The sequence below is a fragment of the Nematolebias whitei genome, chromosome 13 (genome assembly GCF_014905685.2).
Source record: "Nematolebias whitei isolate Nwh7 chromosome 13, NemWhi1, whole genome shotgun sequence".
Lineage (NCBI taxonomy): Eukaryota > Metazoa > Chordata > Actinopteri > Cyprinodontiformes > Rivulidae > Nematolebias > Nematolebias whitei.
In genome coordinates, this window is record NC_056510.1 from 13,006,230 (window position 1) to 13,028,535 (window position 22,306).

General features: G+C 36.6%; 1 protein-coding gene and 1 pseudogene across 1 annotated transcript in view; both read left to right on the forward strand.

Moving 5' to 3' along the window:
* lrp1bb (low density lipoprotein receptor-related protein 1Bb) overlaps positions 1 to 22,306 on the forward strand; it is a 235,325-nt gene that overhangs the window by 49,360 nt on the left and 163,659 nt on the right. Inside the window, exon 2 of the mRNA XM_037686113.1 lies at positions 6,368 to 6,505. Coding sequence (XP_037542041.1) covers positions 6,368 to 6,505 — 138 coding nt within the window. The remainder of the gene's footprint in view (positions 1 to 6,367; positions 6,506 to 22,306) is intronic.
* On the forward strand, positions 13,970 to 14,454 carry LOC119419538 (annotated as a pseudogene).

A 22,306-nucleotide genomic window follows, 5' to 3' on the forward strand; every position in this document is an offset into this window, starting at 1 on the left:
GTCGTGGTGAAAAGAGAGCTGAGTCAAAAGGCGAAGCTCTCAATTTATCGATCAGTCTACATTCCTACCCTCATCTATGGTCATGTGTTTTGGGTTGTGGCCGAACGAACGAGATCTCGGATACAAGCTTCCGAAATTAGTTTTCTCCTCAGGGTGTCTGGGCTCTCCCTTTGAGATAGGGTGAGAAGCTCGGTCATCCGGGAGGGACTCAGAGTAGAGCCGCTGCTTCTCCACGTCGAGAGGAGCCAGTTGAGATGGCTCGGGCATCTGTTTAGGATGCCTCCTGGATGCCTCCCTGGTGAGGTGTTCCGGACACGTCCCACCGGGAGGAGACCCAGAGGAAGACCCAGGACACGCTGGAGGGACTATGTTTCTCGGCTGGCCTGGGAACGCCTCGGGATTCCCCCGGAGGAGCTGGACCAAGTGGCTGGGGAGAGGGAAGTCTGGGCCTCCCTACTTAGGCTGCTACCCCCGCGACCCAACCCCAGATAAGCGGAAGAAATTGAATGAATGGATGGATGGATGGATGGATGGATGGATGAATGAACTCTGGTTCTTTTTTTTTTTTTTTTTTTTTTTTTTAATACAGCATACACATTTTTATTCCTTAGATAAATTTACTGAAATGCAAGCACCTTGTTTTATTGCATCGCTGCCTCTTTGACGAATCACTTATATAAAAGCTATATGTCTTAGGGGACAAATATAGACAAAAAAGCAAACTATAAAAAAAGAGGAAGAAAAAAAAACAACCTTTGGCTGAGTAAAGCATTGCAAATGTCAAGTATGTAAAGGTCAACACAAGATAATCATTCTTTTAAAGAGCCCTTGCTGTTGGGACTACTGTGCTTTTTGAATGGAAAACTTGCATGAGGAAAAAGCTGTAGTTTACATGTAATGAAATGTGCATGTTATGATTGTGAACTATGTTCTTGTTTACCCCGTTACACTTTTTTTTTTCTGCTTGCATTTTAGCAGTTCATTTTGTTGCCAGGGAACTGCTAAAAGTCTCTGAGGCAAAAGTACTGTTAGAAAGAGAGAGAGAAAAAAATCTGGCATGTATGACGAATGAAATACTTAATTTATAATATTAATATTCAAAGAATAGTTATTAGGTGTGTTAATAGCATGCACATATTTACACCTTGTTTCACACTTAAAGTTAAGGTTGTATCTCATGGAGGCAAAGTCACATCACAAACTTCAGTGAAACACATAATTTACATATCTTCTGTCTGAATCAAGCACAAAGTGTATGTTTTATGTTCCTTCCCATTGCTGATGATTCAACTGAATAAACTGAAAGCACAATACATTTAACACTTTTTGGGAGGGACACTTTAAGTCCATTATGAGACTTTGTTTGAGAATTTGTTGTCTTTCTTAGGTTTTCTGGCAAAACCATTTGCTCAAATTATGTACATTGAATAAATAAATAAATGAACAAATAAAGTTGCATTTTCCTACTACACAATTATATGTTATTCATTTGAGGATGGGAATGATCAGTTGTTTCTTATTTCCTTCTCATTCCTCAACCTCAATGATATTTCAGTGAGATTAACCTGTATACATAAAGGTTGAATGAATTAATGAATTAATTTCTAGAGTATTGTACATACAAAGTGTTCTTTAGTGTCATATCTTTACTATATTTTCTGGACTATTTCATATGTACCGCACAAGCAGTTCTGCTAGGGTTTTGCACTGAAATTCTGAACAACCAACAAAATTCTCTGAAGAAGGCTTGAGGGAGTTTGGTGTCAACTGTCTGAAGTTGTAAAATCAGATTTTTCATCCAGACAGCTGAGGTCTACAAACTACATTTTGTCTGAGACTTCTAAATCTAGGCCTAAAAACACAAGTGACACTACTGGACAGTAACCTGTGTTCTCTAGAAGAGACTATCTTTTCACATGCATGACGCCAAGATCCTTGGTCTTCTCTGAACTTTGATGAAATGTGCAGAAAATATGATGTAATTCAGCTCTAATCCAACAAAGGGTTATCATGGGACTTTTATCATCTAAGGACAGTTTTTTTGTTTGTTTGTTTGTTTGTTTTGTGATGATTACTGTGCAGATTCACTGTCTAATACATACTTTGCAAATGTATTAATAACATGTGTGCTTTGAAAAGTGTAAATCATAAAAATGATACATGGAGATAGACAAATGAGACAAAATAAATTGTTCCTAAGGCAATGTGAATTATTTACATAAAATGCTTTATTTTCATAAATTCTATATTATCATACTTCACCCATGTCAAAAATTGATAGGCCAATAAACTATTTTTTTTTTGTCTAGTTGAAAATCCATCCATCCATCCATCCATCCATCCATGCATCCATCCATCTTAAACTATCCCAGCAAACAGGCAACAGGTCTAGTCCATGTAGAGCAATAAAACTTAAGATGTGTTATTACTAAATATGTGACTAATTATTTAGTCAAAATATGTTATGCTTGTATTTGATCCAGTCACAACCCTCCACCCCACACAATTATTTGATTGTGGTTTTATTGGTGATATGACGCATAATGTCACAAATCCTGTCACCTCATAAACATGTCATCGTTCAACGCCCATGCCAGTGAACCAAAATGTATATTATCCGTTTCAGCAATGAAATGATACACAAGCATGCAGACACCCAAACAAATCTATATTTATTGGCTTAACTGCTTGCGTTTCAGAATGTCAATATGAAATGACATTTATTTCAACCAGGAACACAACAGAGCACATATTTTTGCTTTTCTTGGCTATATTGTCTCAAAGAAGATATGTTGACTTTTCTAATACTTTTTTGGTCATTTACTTTTTTTTAATAACTAAATGTCTCTTATAGTGGAAAAAAAAAAGAAGTCTTGCACTAATATATAGCATCTTTTTAATCTATCGAGGTTTTGCAAAGTGCTTTATAGTATTAATTTACATATTTTATGGATCTCTAAATGCCACATTTTTTATTTTTATTTTTCACTCATACACCATTAGGCATTCTGAGGACGGTAGGGGGGTTAGTGACTTACCTGGAGACATTTTGAACAAAGCCACCCTCGTGAACTTGGTAGAGAAACAGCACACAGACAATATGGTTTAAATGCCATTAGCACCTTGAAATAGGAAACAAAAGGACAAAGAAACTATCTTATCTCTTTGACTTTGAGCAACTATACTATGCAGTACTGTAGTATGGAGCATTGCTGAAGAATTCTGTTCACCTCAGCTGTTAGGAGACCATCTGTATACCCCTGCATAACAGATCAGTTCCACTGAATATTCATGCATCAACCTTCCCCTTATCACGTTAGATTAGAACTCGTGGTGAGAAACCAAAAAAAAAAAAAAAAAAAAACATTGTTACTTTGTCACAAATCCTTAGAGCTGTGTGTTAAAAAACAAAATTGCCAAATGGACACTGTGGCAAGAGAGTTGGGCGATCTGTAGACAGTGCTTTTCTTTTTCTTTTTTTATATATATATTTTTTTGGTTTTTGCTTTTATTTATTTATTTATTTTTTTTGCTTTGTCTTACTTTTTGGAAGTTCAAAATCTGTTGAATGTGTTGAAGCTTTTATCTTTTGTATGCTTATTTTATACCTTGACTGATGTTTTAATAATAAAAAAAGAACTATACTACTAAATACTACTACTGATTCTACTACTACTACTACTACTACTACTACTACTACTACTACTAATACTGCTACAACTGCTACTACTGCTACTACTACTATTACTGCTTCTTCTACTACTACTTCTACTATTACTGCTTCGTCTTCTATTATTACTACTACTACTACTACTACTACTACTACTACTACTATTATTACTACTACTGCTATAACTACTACTACTACTACTGATGCTGCTGCTACAACTATTATTGCTACTTCTAGAACAACAACTACTACTACTACTGCTGCTTCTATTACTGCTACTACTACTGCTGCTGCTGCTTCTGCTTCTACTACTAATACTATTACTACTGCTATTACTCCAACATTTTTCAGTCAGGTCATCTGGACAGTTTCTTTTTTTTTTGTGCTGAAACGTTTCGCCTTCGATCCGGAAGGCTTCATCAGTCAAGGAAATACACAACAAAACTGATTCTTCCCCCAACAGTTTACTCCAAAGTGGAACAAACCAGTTATGTTGGTGCTAAGATGGTCTCTTTGTCACACCCCCTCCTCCATTGCCAGCCCTCTTCCTTGCTGACAGTCGTGTCAAACTGGTTGAAAACAACTAAGTCCATGCTCAATAATTCAGGCATTCAATCCAACATTTTTCAGTCAGGTCATTAGGACAGTTTCTTTTTTTTTATTATTATTATTATTAAAAAGAAACTATCCAGATGACCTGACTGAAAAATGTTGGATTGTATACCTGGATTATTGAGCATGTACTTTGTTACTACTATTACTATTACTACTATTTCTGCTACTACTATAAAAATAATATGAAAAAAAAAACAAAAAAAAAAACAATAAAAATAATGATAAGAATGCTTGCTCAAGATGAGAGTCTGCCATGAAGTTAAACTCAAGCAGTCTGCTCCTCAGTTAAATAATGTTAACTTACCTGTACGTTTTATGTATGTGGAAGTTTCTGTTCAGTGCCCTGTGGTTACTTCTGTTGTGACTTGGTGCTATATAAATAAACTGAAGTGAAACTGAATTGAAATTGAATTGAATAATAACATCAACACTTTGGACTTTACAAATCTATATGTCAAATATGATGGAGCATTTTTGGTATGAATATATTTTTTTTTTATATTATGGCTGAGATGGCTGAGAACATCTTTCCCTCTTGCTTCTGTAATACATGCCCAAAACATTCTCTTGTTTCGGCCTGAAGGCCAGCTCGCCGACTCGCAGTGCCTCAGTAGCGTTGATGCCAAGAGAACATGCCCAAAACATTCTCTTATCTCCATCTGGAGGCCAACTCGCCGACGGCCATGGATCTTGTTTATGCGTCTGACTGCAGCTGGCTATGAGGGAATGCCCACTGGACTCTGCTGCTGTATACAAGTCTGCAGTGAACTCAGTCTGTGACATGTTCCATGCGTTATGTATCTATGCATGTAATCTGTCTGGAATGAGTCCTTGCAAGTAAAATGCTAGTTAAAAATCTTCTGTCGTCAAGTGTGATTCTTTTTGAGTAAGTTGAGACAATTTTTTCCTCCAACAAAAACGTCTGAGGGGCACAGTGTCCTGAGGATTTTTGTGTTTGTGCAATGAGTGTTCAGGAAGGTGTCAATGATACACTTTTTAATTGCAGATAAAATAGCACATGTACTCTTATCCTGCTCTGTAAATTCCAATCCATGTATAACACTTTTAGATTTAAAGTCTAAGGTATGGTTTTCCCCAAACACTAAAAAGTAATTTGCTTGCTGTTTTAAATATGTTTTGGAATCTATAAGTTGTTAGTATCAGCTTGCACATGTAAGAAACATAAACCATTAAACTTTCAAATAGCTAAAGGTGGTATAAATGTTCAAGTATTGGAAGGTAAAAGCTATCATTGGCAGCAATATACAGCTTAAAATGGAGGCTGATATCTGTCATAGAGTCATTTCAGACATATGTCTTCTTTCCCACATATTCTTTAGAAAATCTCTTTTCAAGCTGACCCCTTTCTTTGTAAAAGCTACATTAATTATGGCACCCCTTGCCTCCCAAGATAAAAGTGGACGTTGCAAATAAGTAATTGCCAGTATAATCCAAGTGTACTAATATGCAAGTCCTTATGGGTGGAAGAACTTTGGGGATTGTCTCAAATCCCATCACATGGGTAATAAATCTTCCTATTAAGCGCTTGTGATGAAACAGTGGTAAGTGATATCAGCGTAATTAAGGTGGGAATGTGACACATTTACTGTGCTCATGTACTGGTCAGTGGTGTTTTATGTGCTCTTGGGGCTGCCACTTGAATGAGGGTCACTTATCTAAGTGTCTCAAGAATCCTTAAGCAGCTGCTCCTCGCTGTTTGCCCAGCTGGCAGTTGGAGTCAGGTAGTTTATTGTAGGATTTCACCAACGTGGCTGCAAAGCGGTGTGGCAAACATCTGCTGTGTGTAAAGAACAATGCTGTGAAATATACATATATTTACATGAGCATAAATTCATCATCATATAAAAGAGGTCTTGAAGTATCATCACTATGAATAAAACACTCACATACAAAAAAAAGAATGCTGTCAAAAAACACACCTGACATTTTGGTTGACATATCCTAATGTAAATTTTAATGAATGTACTTGAAGAAAATATATGCTAATTTTAGTTTTATTTTCTTGAAAAAAAAATATACATGTATATACATTTTTAATGTGCTCATGTTTTTCTTTTATAGGCTCGCAGGAGGTGGTGATCAGATGTCCCCTTAATCACATACAATGTATTGGGACAAAAAAATGTATTCATTTCAACAAACTCTGCAACGGGGCTAAAGACTGTGAGGATGGGTACGATGAAGGAGTTCACTGTCGAGGTAAGAAATAATGCTTTCACATACATACTCATTCTTGTTGTTGTGGGTTTAGAATGCACTGATTGTTAAATACTCTCAATATTATAGCAAATAATCTTATAAAACTATTTTGTAAAGATGATTAATATTGCACTTTATCATTTCATTCTTTAAATTATTATTGACTTTGTAAAATATGCAGGTTTAACAAATGAAGCAACTTTCATTACTTGTTAATGTACTTTGAGTTATTCCAAATTCAGCAAAGTGAATTTAAGCTAGAATATAGATTTTTTTCCTCCCCCACAAACCAATGCCACACAGTTCAGAACAACTTTGTCCCATTCTTTATTATATATCATTTCTATTGCAAGATGGCTGATGTAGAAAATATACTTCATGCTGTTTAGGTTGGTTCTTTTAAGCTTTTCAAGTTGAACTTAGGGCAGCACGGTGGCACAACTGGTAGAGCTGCTGCCTCTCAGCGAGCAGGTCCTTGGTTCAAACCCCAGTCCAGGGGCCTTTCTGGGTGGAGTTTGCATGTTCTCTCCGTGCATGTGTGGGTTTTCTCCGGGTGCTTCGGTTTCCTCCCACAGACCAAAAATATGCATGTTAGGCTGATTGGTAACTCTAAATTGTCCCTAGGTGTGAATGAGAAAGTGAATGGTTGTTTGTCTTTAGGTTGTTTGTCTCTATGTGGCCCTGTGATGGACTTGCGACCTGTCCAGGGTGTACCCTGCCCCTCGCACAGTGATTGCTGGACATGGGCACCAGCGACCCCCGTGACCCAAAATGGAATAAGTGGGTAAAGATAATTGATGGGTGGAAGTTGAACTTAGGTGTCAGGGAGATTTCTCATCGTCCTTGCTGTCGGAGCAGGCGAGGAACACAGCAGGGCAGCAGTACCAGGTGTTGTGTTGTACACAAGGTTTTGTGGTTTCATACTTTTTTTTTTTTTTTTTGCAAATACACCAAGCTGTTATGGACACCTGGCTTTTGTGATAAGTAGTGTTTGCCTTGCCTTGACTGCAGTCTTGGCACAACAATAGCAGCCGTCAAGCAGAAACTAAAACCTTTCCTGACCTGTAAGACAGTGAAACTCATGCTGGGGTTGGTCTCTGTGTGAGGATAAGGTGAAAGGAAGTTGTAGCTTCTTATCAATTATGAAAATTGTCCTTTTAACTCAGGGCCAAAAAAAAAAAGTTAAATATGAATATATCCCATTTTCCAAGGACTGAATAAATTATTGGTCTGTGAAATCAGACTATTCTACTGCTTTGATTTTGTTTCAAGTGTTTAGGATTGCTCTGGGGCCACTGAGTTCACATGAACTGTCTATCTAGTTAAATGGTAGAGAAGGTCAAGAGGTCCGGTCTATGGCATATTCAATCAAAATACAAAATATCATCTGAGAGATGCTTGAGTCAGCATTAACTGAAAAAAAAAAAAGCATTGACATAAAGATTTTGCTTTCACGTACATTGGTAAGTCCTTGTGTTGTAAATCTATAGTGCATCCATAAAAAATGTAATGTGATCACCTGTCATCTTTATGACCTTTGGTGTCTAGGTTCTAAACAAATGAAGCAGATCTTTCTTTTTTTTTTGACTACACAATGTGATAATGACTGTTCAATTGTTTCAGGCATGACACACATTACTGATTACTTTTAGATTGAGAGAATTTGAAAATTGATTAATATTTTCACATTTGGCCTTGATCTACACTTTGTTCTTGCAACTTCCAGGGTTTGGTTTCTGTACAGTCTTTGTTTCTATAAGAAAACAAAAAAAAAATCCTGTTATCTTACTTTTTGTCAGATGTCCTTCATCTGGTTACATAGAATCAATACGTTTTTAATTCCTCTCACTGGCGTTGTTTGTTGCATTGTATAAAAATGTGCAGTTTGAAAACAAACTTTTCAATGCAGTCAATATGTCGATGCTTTTAAAAACTTACAGCAAATTGCATTCTTAGTTGTAAAAGAAAAAGAAAAAAACCTAAGAAAAAAAAAAAACAGTTTTTCATTGCATTATAGCATGTTTCATTCTACAGCATATTACACCAATTCCCTTCCTAACTTTGCTCAGGGACAAGTAGACTTCAGGTTACTTAGTTTCATATGGACATATAAAATACACTGGAGCAGGAGAAATTGAGGTCACCAACGAGAAGCTGAAGGCAACCAGCTGGTTCTCTTAAAACTTCTTTCCCTCCCTTTTTGCCCACCTCTTATGAATATACATGCTGAGCATCCCAAGAGGCCTTGATATGAAGGTACCCATATGGAAAACCATCAAACTCTTTTTGCTCACCTTCGGAAAATTCATTTTTAATCGTATGCTCATGGCTGCGCTGTGGGAGAACTGAAGTCTCTGCTGCTTGCATTTGGGAAGACAAATGTCAGTCCTAAATAAATACACCTCTGCCAAAGGCTTCATCTGCTATCTTCAGGGCAGTCCCTGAAAGTGTAGACAAACAAGTTTATTTCTAAGGAATATCATGTAGAAATGTTAAGCAAGTTTATGTGTGACAACTTTGAAATAAGTATGTGTGTTTGTATTTTAATCTGTTCCATATTAAAGTGAGCGACTGGGTTCTGATTCAAGCTGCATTTAATGCTTGCCTTTGCTTCTAATTGTTAGTGTCAGGGTATAATTGATAAACTATTGTTAAATATGTCACATTACTGCTTCAGTTCAATATCAGCATTCAGCTTCCACTTTCTAATATACATAGCATATGATTTTACTGTGCGATAAAACAAACTAATATGTCCCTTTTCACATTGGACAAGAGTGATCACTTTAATGGCAATGTCAATATCACTTTTTTTTAATATATAAATCATATTGAAAATCAACTGAATTTGACCAAAAAAAAAAAAAAAAAAAAAGTTTTGCAGGTAGTACAGACAAGAAAGGAACATAAAAGAAAGTCATATATTAAATGGAATAAAGTCATAAAACAAAACAAATATGATAAAAAAACAACATGTACATTATGTGAGGCGTAATTAAAGTCACTACTTGTATCGAAAGCCAAAGACAACTTTCAAATCCCAAACAGATATTTGAATATTTCTGTTGTCAGCAGTACATTATTGAAAAAAAAAAAAAAAAAGTTTTATAAAAGTGCATAGACATTTCAAAATATTGATGCTATTAACAATACAGTTCCCTAAGTGACACTGTAATTTTATTTTCCACAAAGTTAACATTTGTATTTAATATTTTTAATAATTTATTTATTATTAGGGGCCACTGTGGTGTAGAGGTAGGGCATTCGACTTGGGACCAGAAAGTCACAGGTTCAACTCCCTGCCATGTCCACATGTCATAGGTGTCCTTGAGCAAGACACCCAATCCCTTACTGTTCCCCAGGTGCTTACATAGCTGCTCACTGCTCCACCTGGGCGTGTCTCACTTGTGATGGGTTAAATGCAGAGAACTAATTTTGTCCTTGTATTGGTACATACAATGATGCCAACACTTATTACTTTCTTCTTCTTAATATTTGTATGAGTGTGTGTGTGTGTGTGTCTGTTAGATAGAGAGAGAGTATGCATGTCCAGACAACCAATGCTAGCGTTTATCAATAAAAAAACAACATATAATATATGATCAGAACCTGGCATTTATTTTTATTTTTTGTTATTTTATTCCTGTTGCCTGGACAGCTTTTTGCTTGTAAGAACGTGTTGTTCAGGATTTCCTTTTGATAAAAACCGTTATAAAACATGCTGCTACAGCACATGTCAAAACATGCTATTCTAAAATTATGGTCAGAAAAAAATAAAATAAAATTTTTATTTGTGTTGCTTTCGCTGTGCAAACTCTTCAGAGTAAGAGCATTTCAGTGTTTTTTTTTTTTTTTTCATTTTTTAATGGTTTTAATTTTTTTAATGTTTTTTTTTTTCATTTTATAATGTTTGTGAATATTTCAATAAACAATGTATATTTGTACAACAACATTGGTGAGCAATTCCAGTCAGGTTTTAAATCAGGCCACATCACAGATACAGCCATTTTAAGAGTTTTTAATTATCTTCTTGTAATCATTGATTCAGGAAGCTCTGTTTTAGTGGTTTTAGACCTTTTCTGCTGCCTTTGATGCTGTGGACCAGAACAACTTGTTGTCATGGCTTAAGCAGGTGGTCGGTATCGAAGACAGTTTCATTCTGGTTTATTATGTCAGACTAACAGTAGTTTTTCTGTTCATTTAAGGGAATGTTCTTCATATGCAGCTCCTCTGACTTGTGGAGTCCCTCAAGGGTCTATTTTAGGTCCACAACTTTTTGTTTTTTACATGTTGCCTTTGGGGCCCATTTTTAGAAAATAAATATAACATTCCTTTCCATTGCTTTGCTGAGGATATTAAGTTTGACAGGGTCACTCTGGAATCACTCTTGTCTAAATTATATTAAAGTCTGGTTGAAACAAAATTATCTTAATTTAAATGAAAATAAAACTGAAGCTTCATCATCTTTGTACTGCTCCTGACACTCTTGGCCCCTTGGCTTCATACAGCATCTACAGTGTCTGGGGGTTACTTTCAATAGTGCTTTTAAGTTAGACAACCAGATAAATTCAGTTGTGAAACCCTGTTTCTTCCAACCAAGACTCACTACCAAAGAGGTCATATCTCCTTTTCAGAGACCTTGAAAAGGTTATTCACGCTCTTATTACCTCTGATTTGGATCATTGTGATGTTTTGTATGTTGGCATAGATAAATCATCCTTACATCACTTATGAACCATCCAAAATGCCGCATCTCATATTTTAACAGCAACTAGAAAACATGAACACATAATCCCATCTTGGCTTGTCTCCACTGGCTTCCTGACCACTTCCGGATGGATTTTAAGAGTGTATTGCTTTAATTTATAGTTTTAAAAGGTGTGGCCCTGCCATATTTATGGGATCTTCTTAACATCTATACTCCAGTAAGAACACTCCGGTCTACCAACTAGTTTCTCTTAGATGTCCCCAGTTCTAAACTAAAATTCAGAGGTGATCTGGCTTTTGTGCTTGCTGCTCCAAAACTGTGGAATAGTTTACCATTTAAATCATTTAAAGACCGCTGAGACTGATGCAATTTTTAAATCTTTGCTCAAGAATTATATTTTCTCCTTGCCCATTGGTCCAGGCAGTGTTTTAAAATCAATTAGTTGTGATTTTTATTGTTGTATTTTATTAAATGTTTTGTGTTTCCTTAGTGACACAATATGCATTTTCAAGTTCTTACTGTTTTTATTTTTATGACTACATTGTAAAATACTTTGGTCAACTTTTGGTGTTTTTGTGTGATATATAATAGGACAGCTGTGGCTGAATGGTTAGAGCAGTTGTCCTCCAATAGGATATTTGGGGGTTCAACTCCACCAGTAGTCACATGCTGAAGTGTCCCTGGGCAAGCCACTGAACCCCGCATTGCCTCCAATGTGTGTCCCATCGGTGTATGAACATGATAAAGCACTGATTAGTCTTTTTATAGATACAGTAGAATGTTGTATGAATGAGTAAATGAGGGCACATGTTGTAGTGTAAAGTGCTTTGAGTATCTTGACAAAACAGAAAGGTGCTACCAATATATAAGTACAGTCCATTTACCATTTATATAAATACATTGACATTGGCAAATTTAGTAAAGCCCTAATCGCTGACTGAAATTGGCAAGATGTATAGTTTTCCCTTCTAACTGACAACAGTCAAATCTTAATATTTTACAACCTTATACACCATTAGATCTTATCAAACTTGGTAGGAAGACTGTGTGCAACATAATAAAGAATCAAATGACCCATTACTGGATGCAAGTAACTAAGGTTAAAAAACATTTTGCAGTTCACAACATTTTTCATGGCTTCTGACATTTAGACAACACATTATTAAGCACCCCAGTGCCTTTATCTCACACTAAGCTCAAACCACACCATTGCATTGATCATTAACAACACAATATGGTAATAACTCATGGCTGTTTGAGATTTACTGCACAATAAGCCAATTTCTTGATGGTATAGTGTGGTGTGGAGGAAAAACGCAAACAGAATGTGCTCAATTTCAGTATGAAAAGCTGAAACAATATATATAATTCATGTTTCATTTACATTTCTGTGAGGTCGCTAAAGGTGGTTCAGACAACATAAGCTGCTCTGTAAGATACACTTGATTCCCAGACTGTAGACAAATCCAGACTTCTAATCTAATATGGGGTTCTGTTAAATCCATTGCATGTGTTGACTCTCTGGTTCACAAAACAACCATAGCCTCCACAGTCATTGCTGCTTGAGATTCCATTAAACCTCTCTATGGACTCTGGTTCTGAGGTTTTCACTCCACTAGAGAAGTGTAGTTGTCTTTGATTTCTCTCTTCTCTGTATGTGCGAAGATTTCGTGTTAGGAGAAGAGGATCAATGTTCTGTATCGACTACCAAATATATACTGTTACATGGATTTCTTTTTTAGGGATTCTATTATAGGTAAACTGTGAGTTTTTTTTTTTTTTTTTCTCTTTCTGTTTTATGACTGTGCTTCTTTGAACATAATACTTGCATTTACACTGATAAAATGTGATTTTGTGCAGCAAAAAATGGATTAAAAAACTGGAAATTTTACCATATTAAAAATATGCTGAGCACATAATGCAATGGAAACTCTTCAGCATTTAAAAGTGGTGGTCATGAGAGACATAGACCTTTTAACCAGTTAAGTCATCAAGTCATCTCTTCTTAATTGTGCTGTGTTTAGGCCAATAATTGGCTGCACAGATTGGGTCACAATCTGTTTAAATGCTATTAAAGGTTTTATGGTCTTTGCCTTGAAAACCATATTACTTTCAACTTAATATACCCTCTTTTGTTTCACCATTTACATAACATCTGACTCATTTAGAACTAAATGTTAATTATTTAGATTTGTACCGTTTGTTATGTATTTAGTGGTTGATCATTCTGCAGTATATTGTAACTGATTTGGTTTTATGAGAACAAACTTAAAAAAAAAAAAAATGTTGAAAAGTTAGTTTTGATTTTGTATCTAACAAGATCTTTGTGTACCCATCCCAGTCTCAGTCCAACAGAAATGTGTCTGCAAACAAACACATTAAACTGAAGACCCCTGGATTTTACTTTTCAGAAATGTGGCTGCCTCCAAACACTTGGCTTTAAAATGTTTTCAAAGGCACGAGATCTTAAAAAAAAAAAAAAAAAAAAAAAAAAGAACTAACTCCTGCTTGAGTGCAGTCAAAGTTGTTTATGCTTCAATGTTTTCGTTGCCACATAATGCCTTGTTAAATGTACAGTAGTCCCTCATTTACTGTGGGGGTTATATTCCAAACACTCCTGCTATAGTTAAAACCACAAAGTAGAAACACTATTTTTATTTTAGTATTTAAATATATTTTAAAGCTTTATAAACCCTCCCCAAACTCTTATAATGTTCTAAACTCGTAAACTCACATAATTTAAACAACATATGCATATGATGAAAAAAAAAAAAAAAAAAAGTTAATTCAGTCTTCAACACTCAGTGAGAAGAACTTTTAAAGTCCAGTCATGGCCAGAACCAAACAGACCGCCCGTTAATCCACCGAAGGTAAAGCTCCCAGGAAGCAGCTCGCCACCAAGGATGCCCAGAAGAGCACCCCGGCCACCGGCGGAATGAAGAAGCCTCACCGCTACAGGCCCGGTACCGTGGCTCAGAGGGAGATCCGCCGCTACCAGAAGTCCACCGAGCTGCTGATCAGGAAGCAGTCCTTCCAGTGTCTGGTCTGCGAGATCGCTCAGGACTTCAAGACCGATCTGCGCTTCCAGAGCTTGTCCGCCATGGCTCTGCAGGAGGCCAGCGAGGATTACCTGGTGGGTCTGTTAGAGGACACCAATCTGTGTGCCATCCACGCCAAGAGGGTCACCATCATGCCCAAAGACATCCAGCTGGCCCACAGGATCCGCGGGGAGAAGGCTTAGACTGATCCGGACCCGAAGACCCAGCCACGACCCATCTTCGATGCTCTAACTCAGGAAAGGAGGTTGTTCCCCAAAATGGACAATCTGAAAAAATAAATAAATAATATCCTGATGCATGCTCAATAATCCAGGTAGAAAAATCGAAAAAAGTTAAATCTGGTCCTCTGGACATTCAAAAAAAACCCAAAACAAAGCAAAACAACAAAAAATGTAGAAACGTTTCGTCTCTCATCCAAGAGACTTCTTCAGTCTGAGGTGCTGTTTTCAGCTCAGTCTCTTAAATAGCACCTTCACAGAGTGGATCAGCCAGTTTTGCTGCTGACAACCAAAACCAGCTGATCACATGCTCAAGAAGGACCATCAGCCTAACAATGGATCATTAGCACACTGATGGCTGTTTACTATTCACAGAGGGCTGAGTGATACTAGCAATCACGGCATTGTAAGAGGGGGACAGTTGAACCCGGAGGCCTCCACCCCTGTTTAATGATGGACGGTTTCTTTTCACAAAGATGGCCTCCTTTACTCCTCTCTCAAACCATCGTTCCTCTCTGTCCAGGATGTGAACATCTTCATCCCTGAAAGAGTGACCGCTGGCCTGGAGATAAATAAATAATAAATCTGTATGCCTTTTTATAACTGTCTATTGTTGTTGATGTTGTCCATTGTTGTCATCATTCTTTGTTGAAATCAGGTCTCTCTTATAAATGAGTCCTCGAGGCTCAATGGGATTTACCTGTCTAAATAAAGGTTGAATTATGTACTGTACAATACTGCAAAATTTTACTCACCAGCTCTGCAGAACAGCAGCTCAGTTCCGGTTCTGCAGACCTACCCTGCAACAACAAAGCCCACCGCCCTGTCCAGGTTGATGTGCATGTGGATAATTGAGCTTCAGAAAGCTTCAGGATGCGACTTTTCTGCCAGTTCTGTGAGCTTAACATATGACGTAGATTTGCAAAACTATCCCTCCATTTTGTCAGATAGCAGCAGCCGTAAGCACTGTTGGCTTCTGGGCGGTGCAGTTCTTTTGACTGGCGTTACAGTGTAGTCTTATTAAAAGAAAACTACTAAATGTTGGCGCCTCTCTGAAGTTTTTTTTTTTCTAACTTTTTATCCTGTACTGTCCCAATCACGTGAGTAATATGAAATTTGACAATTGTTGAAAACATGTGAAAGAGCAAGTTTGTGAAAGTCGAAGTGCATAGTAGCGAGGTCTCTCTTGTAAATGAGTCCTTGTGACTCAGTGAGACTAACCTTTCTAAATAAAGGTTGGATGAATGGATGACTACTGTAATGCGTTTTCCATTTTCAGGAACTGTTTTCAGTTATTTAGAGATCATCAATAAAACTGAACCCTAATTTCCCTGAGTTTATCTCCATTGCCAAACCCAACACATGGTCATTCAGAAACACTAAAGTACATTTTTCTTTCTTGTCAAAGCTCTCTGAAATAAAGAGAGAAGAGGCAAAAAGTCAAACATGCATCATTCCTCCCACCTTGTGTTTCTGAACAACATTCAGTTATCTCACATGATTAACATTTCATTGTGACAACTCAAATGAACAAAGACTATTCTCCTGAGTGAATGAGAATGGGATAAGTGATGATCTTGTCAGAGAGCACAGCTCAATAAATCGTAGTGGGTTTTTTTTTGTTTTTTTTGGCAAGTTGAAGGTATGCTGTATCCAGCCTCATAAACTGTAAAACATTAGCATATTTATTATATTTTTGCCTCCTTAATGGATGTAACATTTGCATTTAGTGGTCAAAGTGATTGCTTTCCTGTATTCTCTGCCACACTGCAGTATTTATATTTATTTTCATTGTCACGTTGCCATGCTACCATAATTTACCAACAAATATGAAGCTGAGATTATTTTTCCATTTCTGTTTTCCACATCGATGCATCTGATGATTTGTAACCCATTTCCTAAAAAAAAAAAAAAAAATCAAATGTGTTAAACTTATTAAAAAATTTGTGTCAGATACTTGGTGCTGTTTGAGATGTTCCAAGTTTTGTGGTATCACAGCTTACTGTTGACGGCCAGATCTCACAACCTGGTATATCAACAACAGCAGACACAGGCAATCAATATTTCATGCATCTTATTTTGTTCTTCCACAGTCTGGCAAGATATTGTCACTCATATCATTACGCTGTCTAATATGAGGAAACAATCTGGTGTCATCAAATCCCATTACAGGGGATTTTCTTCCTCAGGAGTGGTTAGAATTAAAATTTTATTGTTTGCCAGAAGATTTTGACACCCACACCAATGATGTTCCTTCCAATATTTCAGGGCATGTCAGAAGTCTGGCTCTGAACCAGTTTTTAAATCTCTCAGTAAATTGTGCTTTGGAGGATTAACAACATTTACTGTCACATTTGAGCTCAAGTTTGAGTTAAAGGATTACTTCTGTATTTTTCTCCTATCTATATGTGCATGCACTTCTCAATTTTTTGAAAGTGTGTATCATATACACCATCTGGACAACACTGTGTTGCATCAAATGTGACACACTTGAGTTTTTCAGATAACTTCTTAAAAGTCTGTCAGTAAATCGTGCCGCTGGAATCATACTCGTAATATGTCGCCTGCACAGGTGTCTTGAATGTTCAAGCTCTGGAGAATGTATGACCCATTTTCAGTGTTGTGGAAGTAGCCCCATCACTCATGGCACTCATAGGATATCAACCAAAACCACATACTTGGAAAATGGTTAAAATCCATGTGTGTGCTTTAAACTATCTTTAGGTTCTTTCTCCAGCCATTGTTGTACCTTCTGTATCAGGGTTTACAACCTAATTTGGCAGGCTTTTCACAGACAAAGGTTATGGTCATCCCTAAAGAGCAGCCAAAACTAGGCCATATGGGTCAACCCAACTGTTAGCTTTGGGATATTCTTATTTATTTTTTTTTTTTTTCCTGGTCAGATTCTTTGTTGATATGGGCAAAAGAACAAAGCAGCATTTACCACTTAAATTCTTCCATCTGGGTGCCCAAATGAAATATGATCTGATGATTTCCTGTTTAAATAATTGTCCTTAGCAGATTGAATGGATGTACAATATAAACAGATTCAGTTTCATAAAAAAGCCAAAAAAAAACCCCCAAACATAAACCAATTTTATTTTTTGGATTTTGAGTCAGATAACATAACTTGAGTGAAAGGTGGTTTATGAAACAACCAACCAGTCACTAAACACAGTTCTAGAATCACCATTTACTGTAGTTATGAACCAAAGTACTTGGAGAACATCTATATGCATGTAAAAACAAAATCCTCGCCTTATGAAAACACTTCAACACTTTAAACACATTAAGACAGAACCTCAACACTTGAAATGTGTTAAAGGTAGGTATTTTTTAAAGAGCAGCTCATAAAAGCTTCTTAATGACAGCAACAGGACAAATATGTTGCTTCTTTGCACAGAGCAAAACACAAGAATGAGTGAAGGCAACTTACAACCTAAAAAAGTTATTTTAACACATCTGTTTGTGGCATATTATTTATTTCTTAGATTATTTTTGTTTGTTTGTTTTTGTCTTAAGGTTTATTTGATTAAGGTCAGATTTAAATAGGTAGGTAGGCACTTTATTAATCCCCGGGTGGGGGATTTGAGGCATCCAATAGCCTGAAATAATCACCTAACATAAGAATCAGTGAAGGCAACTTTCAACCTAAAAAACGTTATTTTAACAAATGTGTTTGTGGCATATTGTTTATTTATTTGATTTTTTTGTCTTAAGGTTTATTTGGTTAAGGTTGCACGGTGGTGCAACTAGTAGAGCTGCTGCCTCTCAGCGAGCAGGTCCCTGGTTCAAATCCCGGTCTGGGGGCCTTTCTGGGTGGAGTTTGTATGTTCTCATTGTGCATGCATGGGTTTTTTCCGGGTACTCCGGTTTCCTCCCACAGACCAAAAACAGCATGTTAGGCTGATTGGTAACTCTAAATTGTCCCTAGGTGTGATTGAGAAAGTGAATGGCTGTCCGTCTCATTTGTCTTTATGTGGCCCTGTGATGGACTTGCGACCCGTCCAGGGTGTACCCCACCCCTCGCACAGTGATTGCTGCACATGGGCACCGGCGACCCCCGTGACCCAAAACGGAAGAAGCGGGTAAAATATAATGGATGGATGGATGGTTAAGGTCATATAAAATACTTGTTTAGGTTAAGATGCCAAATTTAAATATATACTTGATAAAAATTACAAATACAAACAAATGGAAGTACAACTCCGATTATGTTTGTCCTTGAATAAACTACTATCTTATCCTAAAAGTAAATTCTACTTTCACAGACTCAGTGCTGTTGTCAGTACCACTGAGGTGGCTCTTTTCATCCCAATAACCTAGAAAGCTGGTCTAAAAGCTATTGTCCATGATTTCTTAACACCATTTAGTCATTTGAGGAAAAGTATGATGCTTTCAGTGATAATGGTGAGCAATTTTATCACATTACATCAACGTTACAATCTGATGTTAGGAAGTCACAGTACTTTAACTAATATCCATTAAACCAGCCTGTTTTCACTCTATGCAGTCTGAGGCTAATGACTTTTTTATGTTGGAGTTTCAGAAGTTTATATTATTATTGTTATTAGTGCCAAGGTGTCTTGTGCAGTCAGTATTGTACCATTTAGAAAGTGGAACATGACTTTTACAGAATTAACATTTGCATTTCCACATCAAATGTGTTAAAATGAATGTTATTTTTTCATACAAAAAAATGGAAATTGGTTCATATCTCTGCTTTGTTAACAGTGAGACATTAATAGAAAGTCATGCCAGTACAAAGCACATAATGCAAGCTGTTTCTTAAGTCATGCTTGTTCACATTTGAGTGTAGTCTTTATTTGCCAGTCTGTCTATCAGTTGGTCACATTGGAAAGGACATGCAAACTGCCAGATAGATGGAAAAAATATATAAACATTTCAAAAATTTAAGAGATATTTAAAAATAAATGCTTTTTTTTCAACATTCCACATAAAACACATGTCCAAACTACACTATCAGGGATGCAATTTGCACAATCCAATTGTCTCATGCGTGCATAGGTAACATAATTCTTGGTATATGAAAAGCAGGCTCAGTTCCAGACACACAAAACCCTCGGCACTCCGTTTGCCAAGAGGGAAAGCTCATCATCTGGCGTCTTTGAGCAGATATAAGGATTAGCTTTGAATATCTTCAGCCCAGCATGTAGACATTTGATTACTGCATCACAACAGGGAAGCATGCTAGTTACCATACCTCATGATGAATAATAATGCATGGGTCATATGGGGTCCACAAACAAGCAAGATAATAAGTAAACAAGGAGGACTGGGGAAAGCATTCATTTTTTACTTATTTGTCCGAAGCTGAAAACTTCCAAACATATTACCTGCTATTACAAACAATCATTAGCAGACACATCATTTTCATTCAAATGTGCTGTTTTATAGATATTTTTAACCATAAAAAAGGCTGTGCAGCCCCATATTGGTTTGCAATTTAATTTTACAAGATGAAAGTTCCTGAATTAAATCTGTATTTTAAAGATGTTGCCATTTTCTTATTGTTGCTTTGAAGGGCAATCCAGCATGTGTCTATAGAGGCCCAAAGCATGCATGTTTAATAATTTGCTACCTCTGAAGGTGAAATGTGCACACACATGTGTTTATTTGTCTGCACTGGTAGCCAAATATCTCATGAACCAGTGGACAGATTTTAATAAAATTCTCAAAAAGTAATTACTAGATATATATCTATAATTACGTTTTGAAGTCAACTCCATTCAAATGGCCACCACAGTCAAGGGATCCTTGAAAACACAAGAATAGCTACAACTCAACAAATAACTGCCAAGCTAAGATTTGGTGAGGTTGGTAGGTGGATTAACTATTACAGCCAACTGTTTTTGTATGTTTGTAAAATATCTCAGAAAGCCTAACGCTGGATATATTTCACCAAAATTCTCTAAAAACTTATTAACTGTACTGTTAAAGTCAACCAATTTTCAGATGGACACTACTATACTAATTTTGCAATAATAGGCAATAAATAAATAAAATCAAACTGAGTTAAAATTTGGTATGATATACACTTAGAGTGATCATCAACACATTCTCAGTGCTTAAATATACAATATTCAATACTCACAATGCTGCATGAAATCATAAATAACATAACTTTTGAGGTTTGACCAAAATGGGTATAATTGTGTCTTTACTGTTCATTGGATGATTTTAGTTTTCAACACTGTTTACTGTGCATTGGGTGAAATGCACTCCTTCAAGGAATGATAGCTGTTATTAAGGGCATCATCTCTTATGGTTGTGAATGTTGGTGACTTGTCGGTCACTCAAATTTGACATGACGCGAATGGCAAGATCTCTCCACCCAAGTGGAAACGTAACCAAGCGTGAGCTAACCTCTGATAAACAGAGCTGTAAGTACAGAAGTAATGAAGTTCACATCATTATCTGAAGCATTTGGTGAAACATGTTTTGCCTTATTAGCCAACATTAAGGCCAATAAGACAGGCACAAGTTTGTTTTCAGATATTAGTAACTTTAGTTACTACAGTAGACGTTTTCATGCCGCATAGTGACATGGGGCAATGATATTCATTGAAACTCAGTAAGTATTATGAGTGTAAATTTTACTTTACACACCAAATAATGTGCAAAATCTGTTTAGTGTTAACTGATCATAGAAAACAAAGACTAAACTTATGCAACCAGAGGTTGCAACATATATCTACATAGAACACACAAAACAAAGCACAACTAGCTTTACTCATTTACCTTTAATTTAACCATTAAGCATGCAATGTAATCATGACAAAAATGGAGGGTTTGCTTGCATGTACCTTCCTACAGACAAACATGTGGTACTGCTGGCCTTTATCCAATTTTATACGTTTTCAGACTCGGTTTAGGCTTTGGAAATGGAATAAACTGTATTCCACCATCTAAACACTCGGAGTAACGTGTATGAATTGCATGTTCCCCACTGATAACATTCATCCATTTTCTTGGGTGATTTTTCATGAAATCCATATGACCGCAAAACTTCCATGATGCAAAAAACACGACAATGTTGTCAGAGGAAAAGGGTGTGCAGCTCCTACATGTAAGGAGTGTTTCACTTCAAGAAGAATTGCGATCAATGCTTGGTTAGTTGCTGACGAGCCAAATGGATTGATTGACAGATGACATCATGTCAATTCTAAGAAAATTGTCATTTTTTTCATTGCAGTGTCATGGACTTTTGGGTGTTTTGGGATCAAGTTGTCACTGAACAACGTGGCTTTGTTTTTAGCAACCGATTCTTGAAAAGTGTACTATTTTCTCATGTGCATGGATTTCAAAACCGTATTCTAGACATTGTACATTGTTGTGTTACTTATCCCCACGTACTGTATATTGTACCTGCCTGAGTCCACTTTGTACCCACCATGACAATCAGCAGCCCTCCGCATTTATGATTTAATCTTCATGAGTACTTTTAAATAGATAGGCAAATTTGGAGAAGTTTTTAGAATAAGTAATATAATATTCAGCATGGTTTTTAGACTTGGACATCCATGGCTATAGCCATATATGTTTCCTGAGACATGTTTGAAATGCCAGCAAGAACTCTGCAACTATTATGAAAGAAGATTTGTTGCACAAACTTTTGCATGTGTTCAAAATTCAAGCCTCCGTGACTCATACAACAAAACTGAGAATCTGGCAAACAATTCAAGACATTCTGGAAACTCCCTTAAGAATTGTTGGACGTTGTTGTTCCCTTAAGAATAGTTTGCCAACTATTCACCAGTAATTGTAGCCTGCTGAAACATTAACTTTAGTTGTG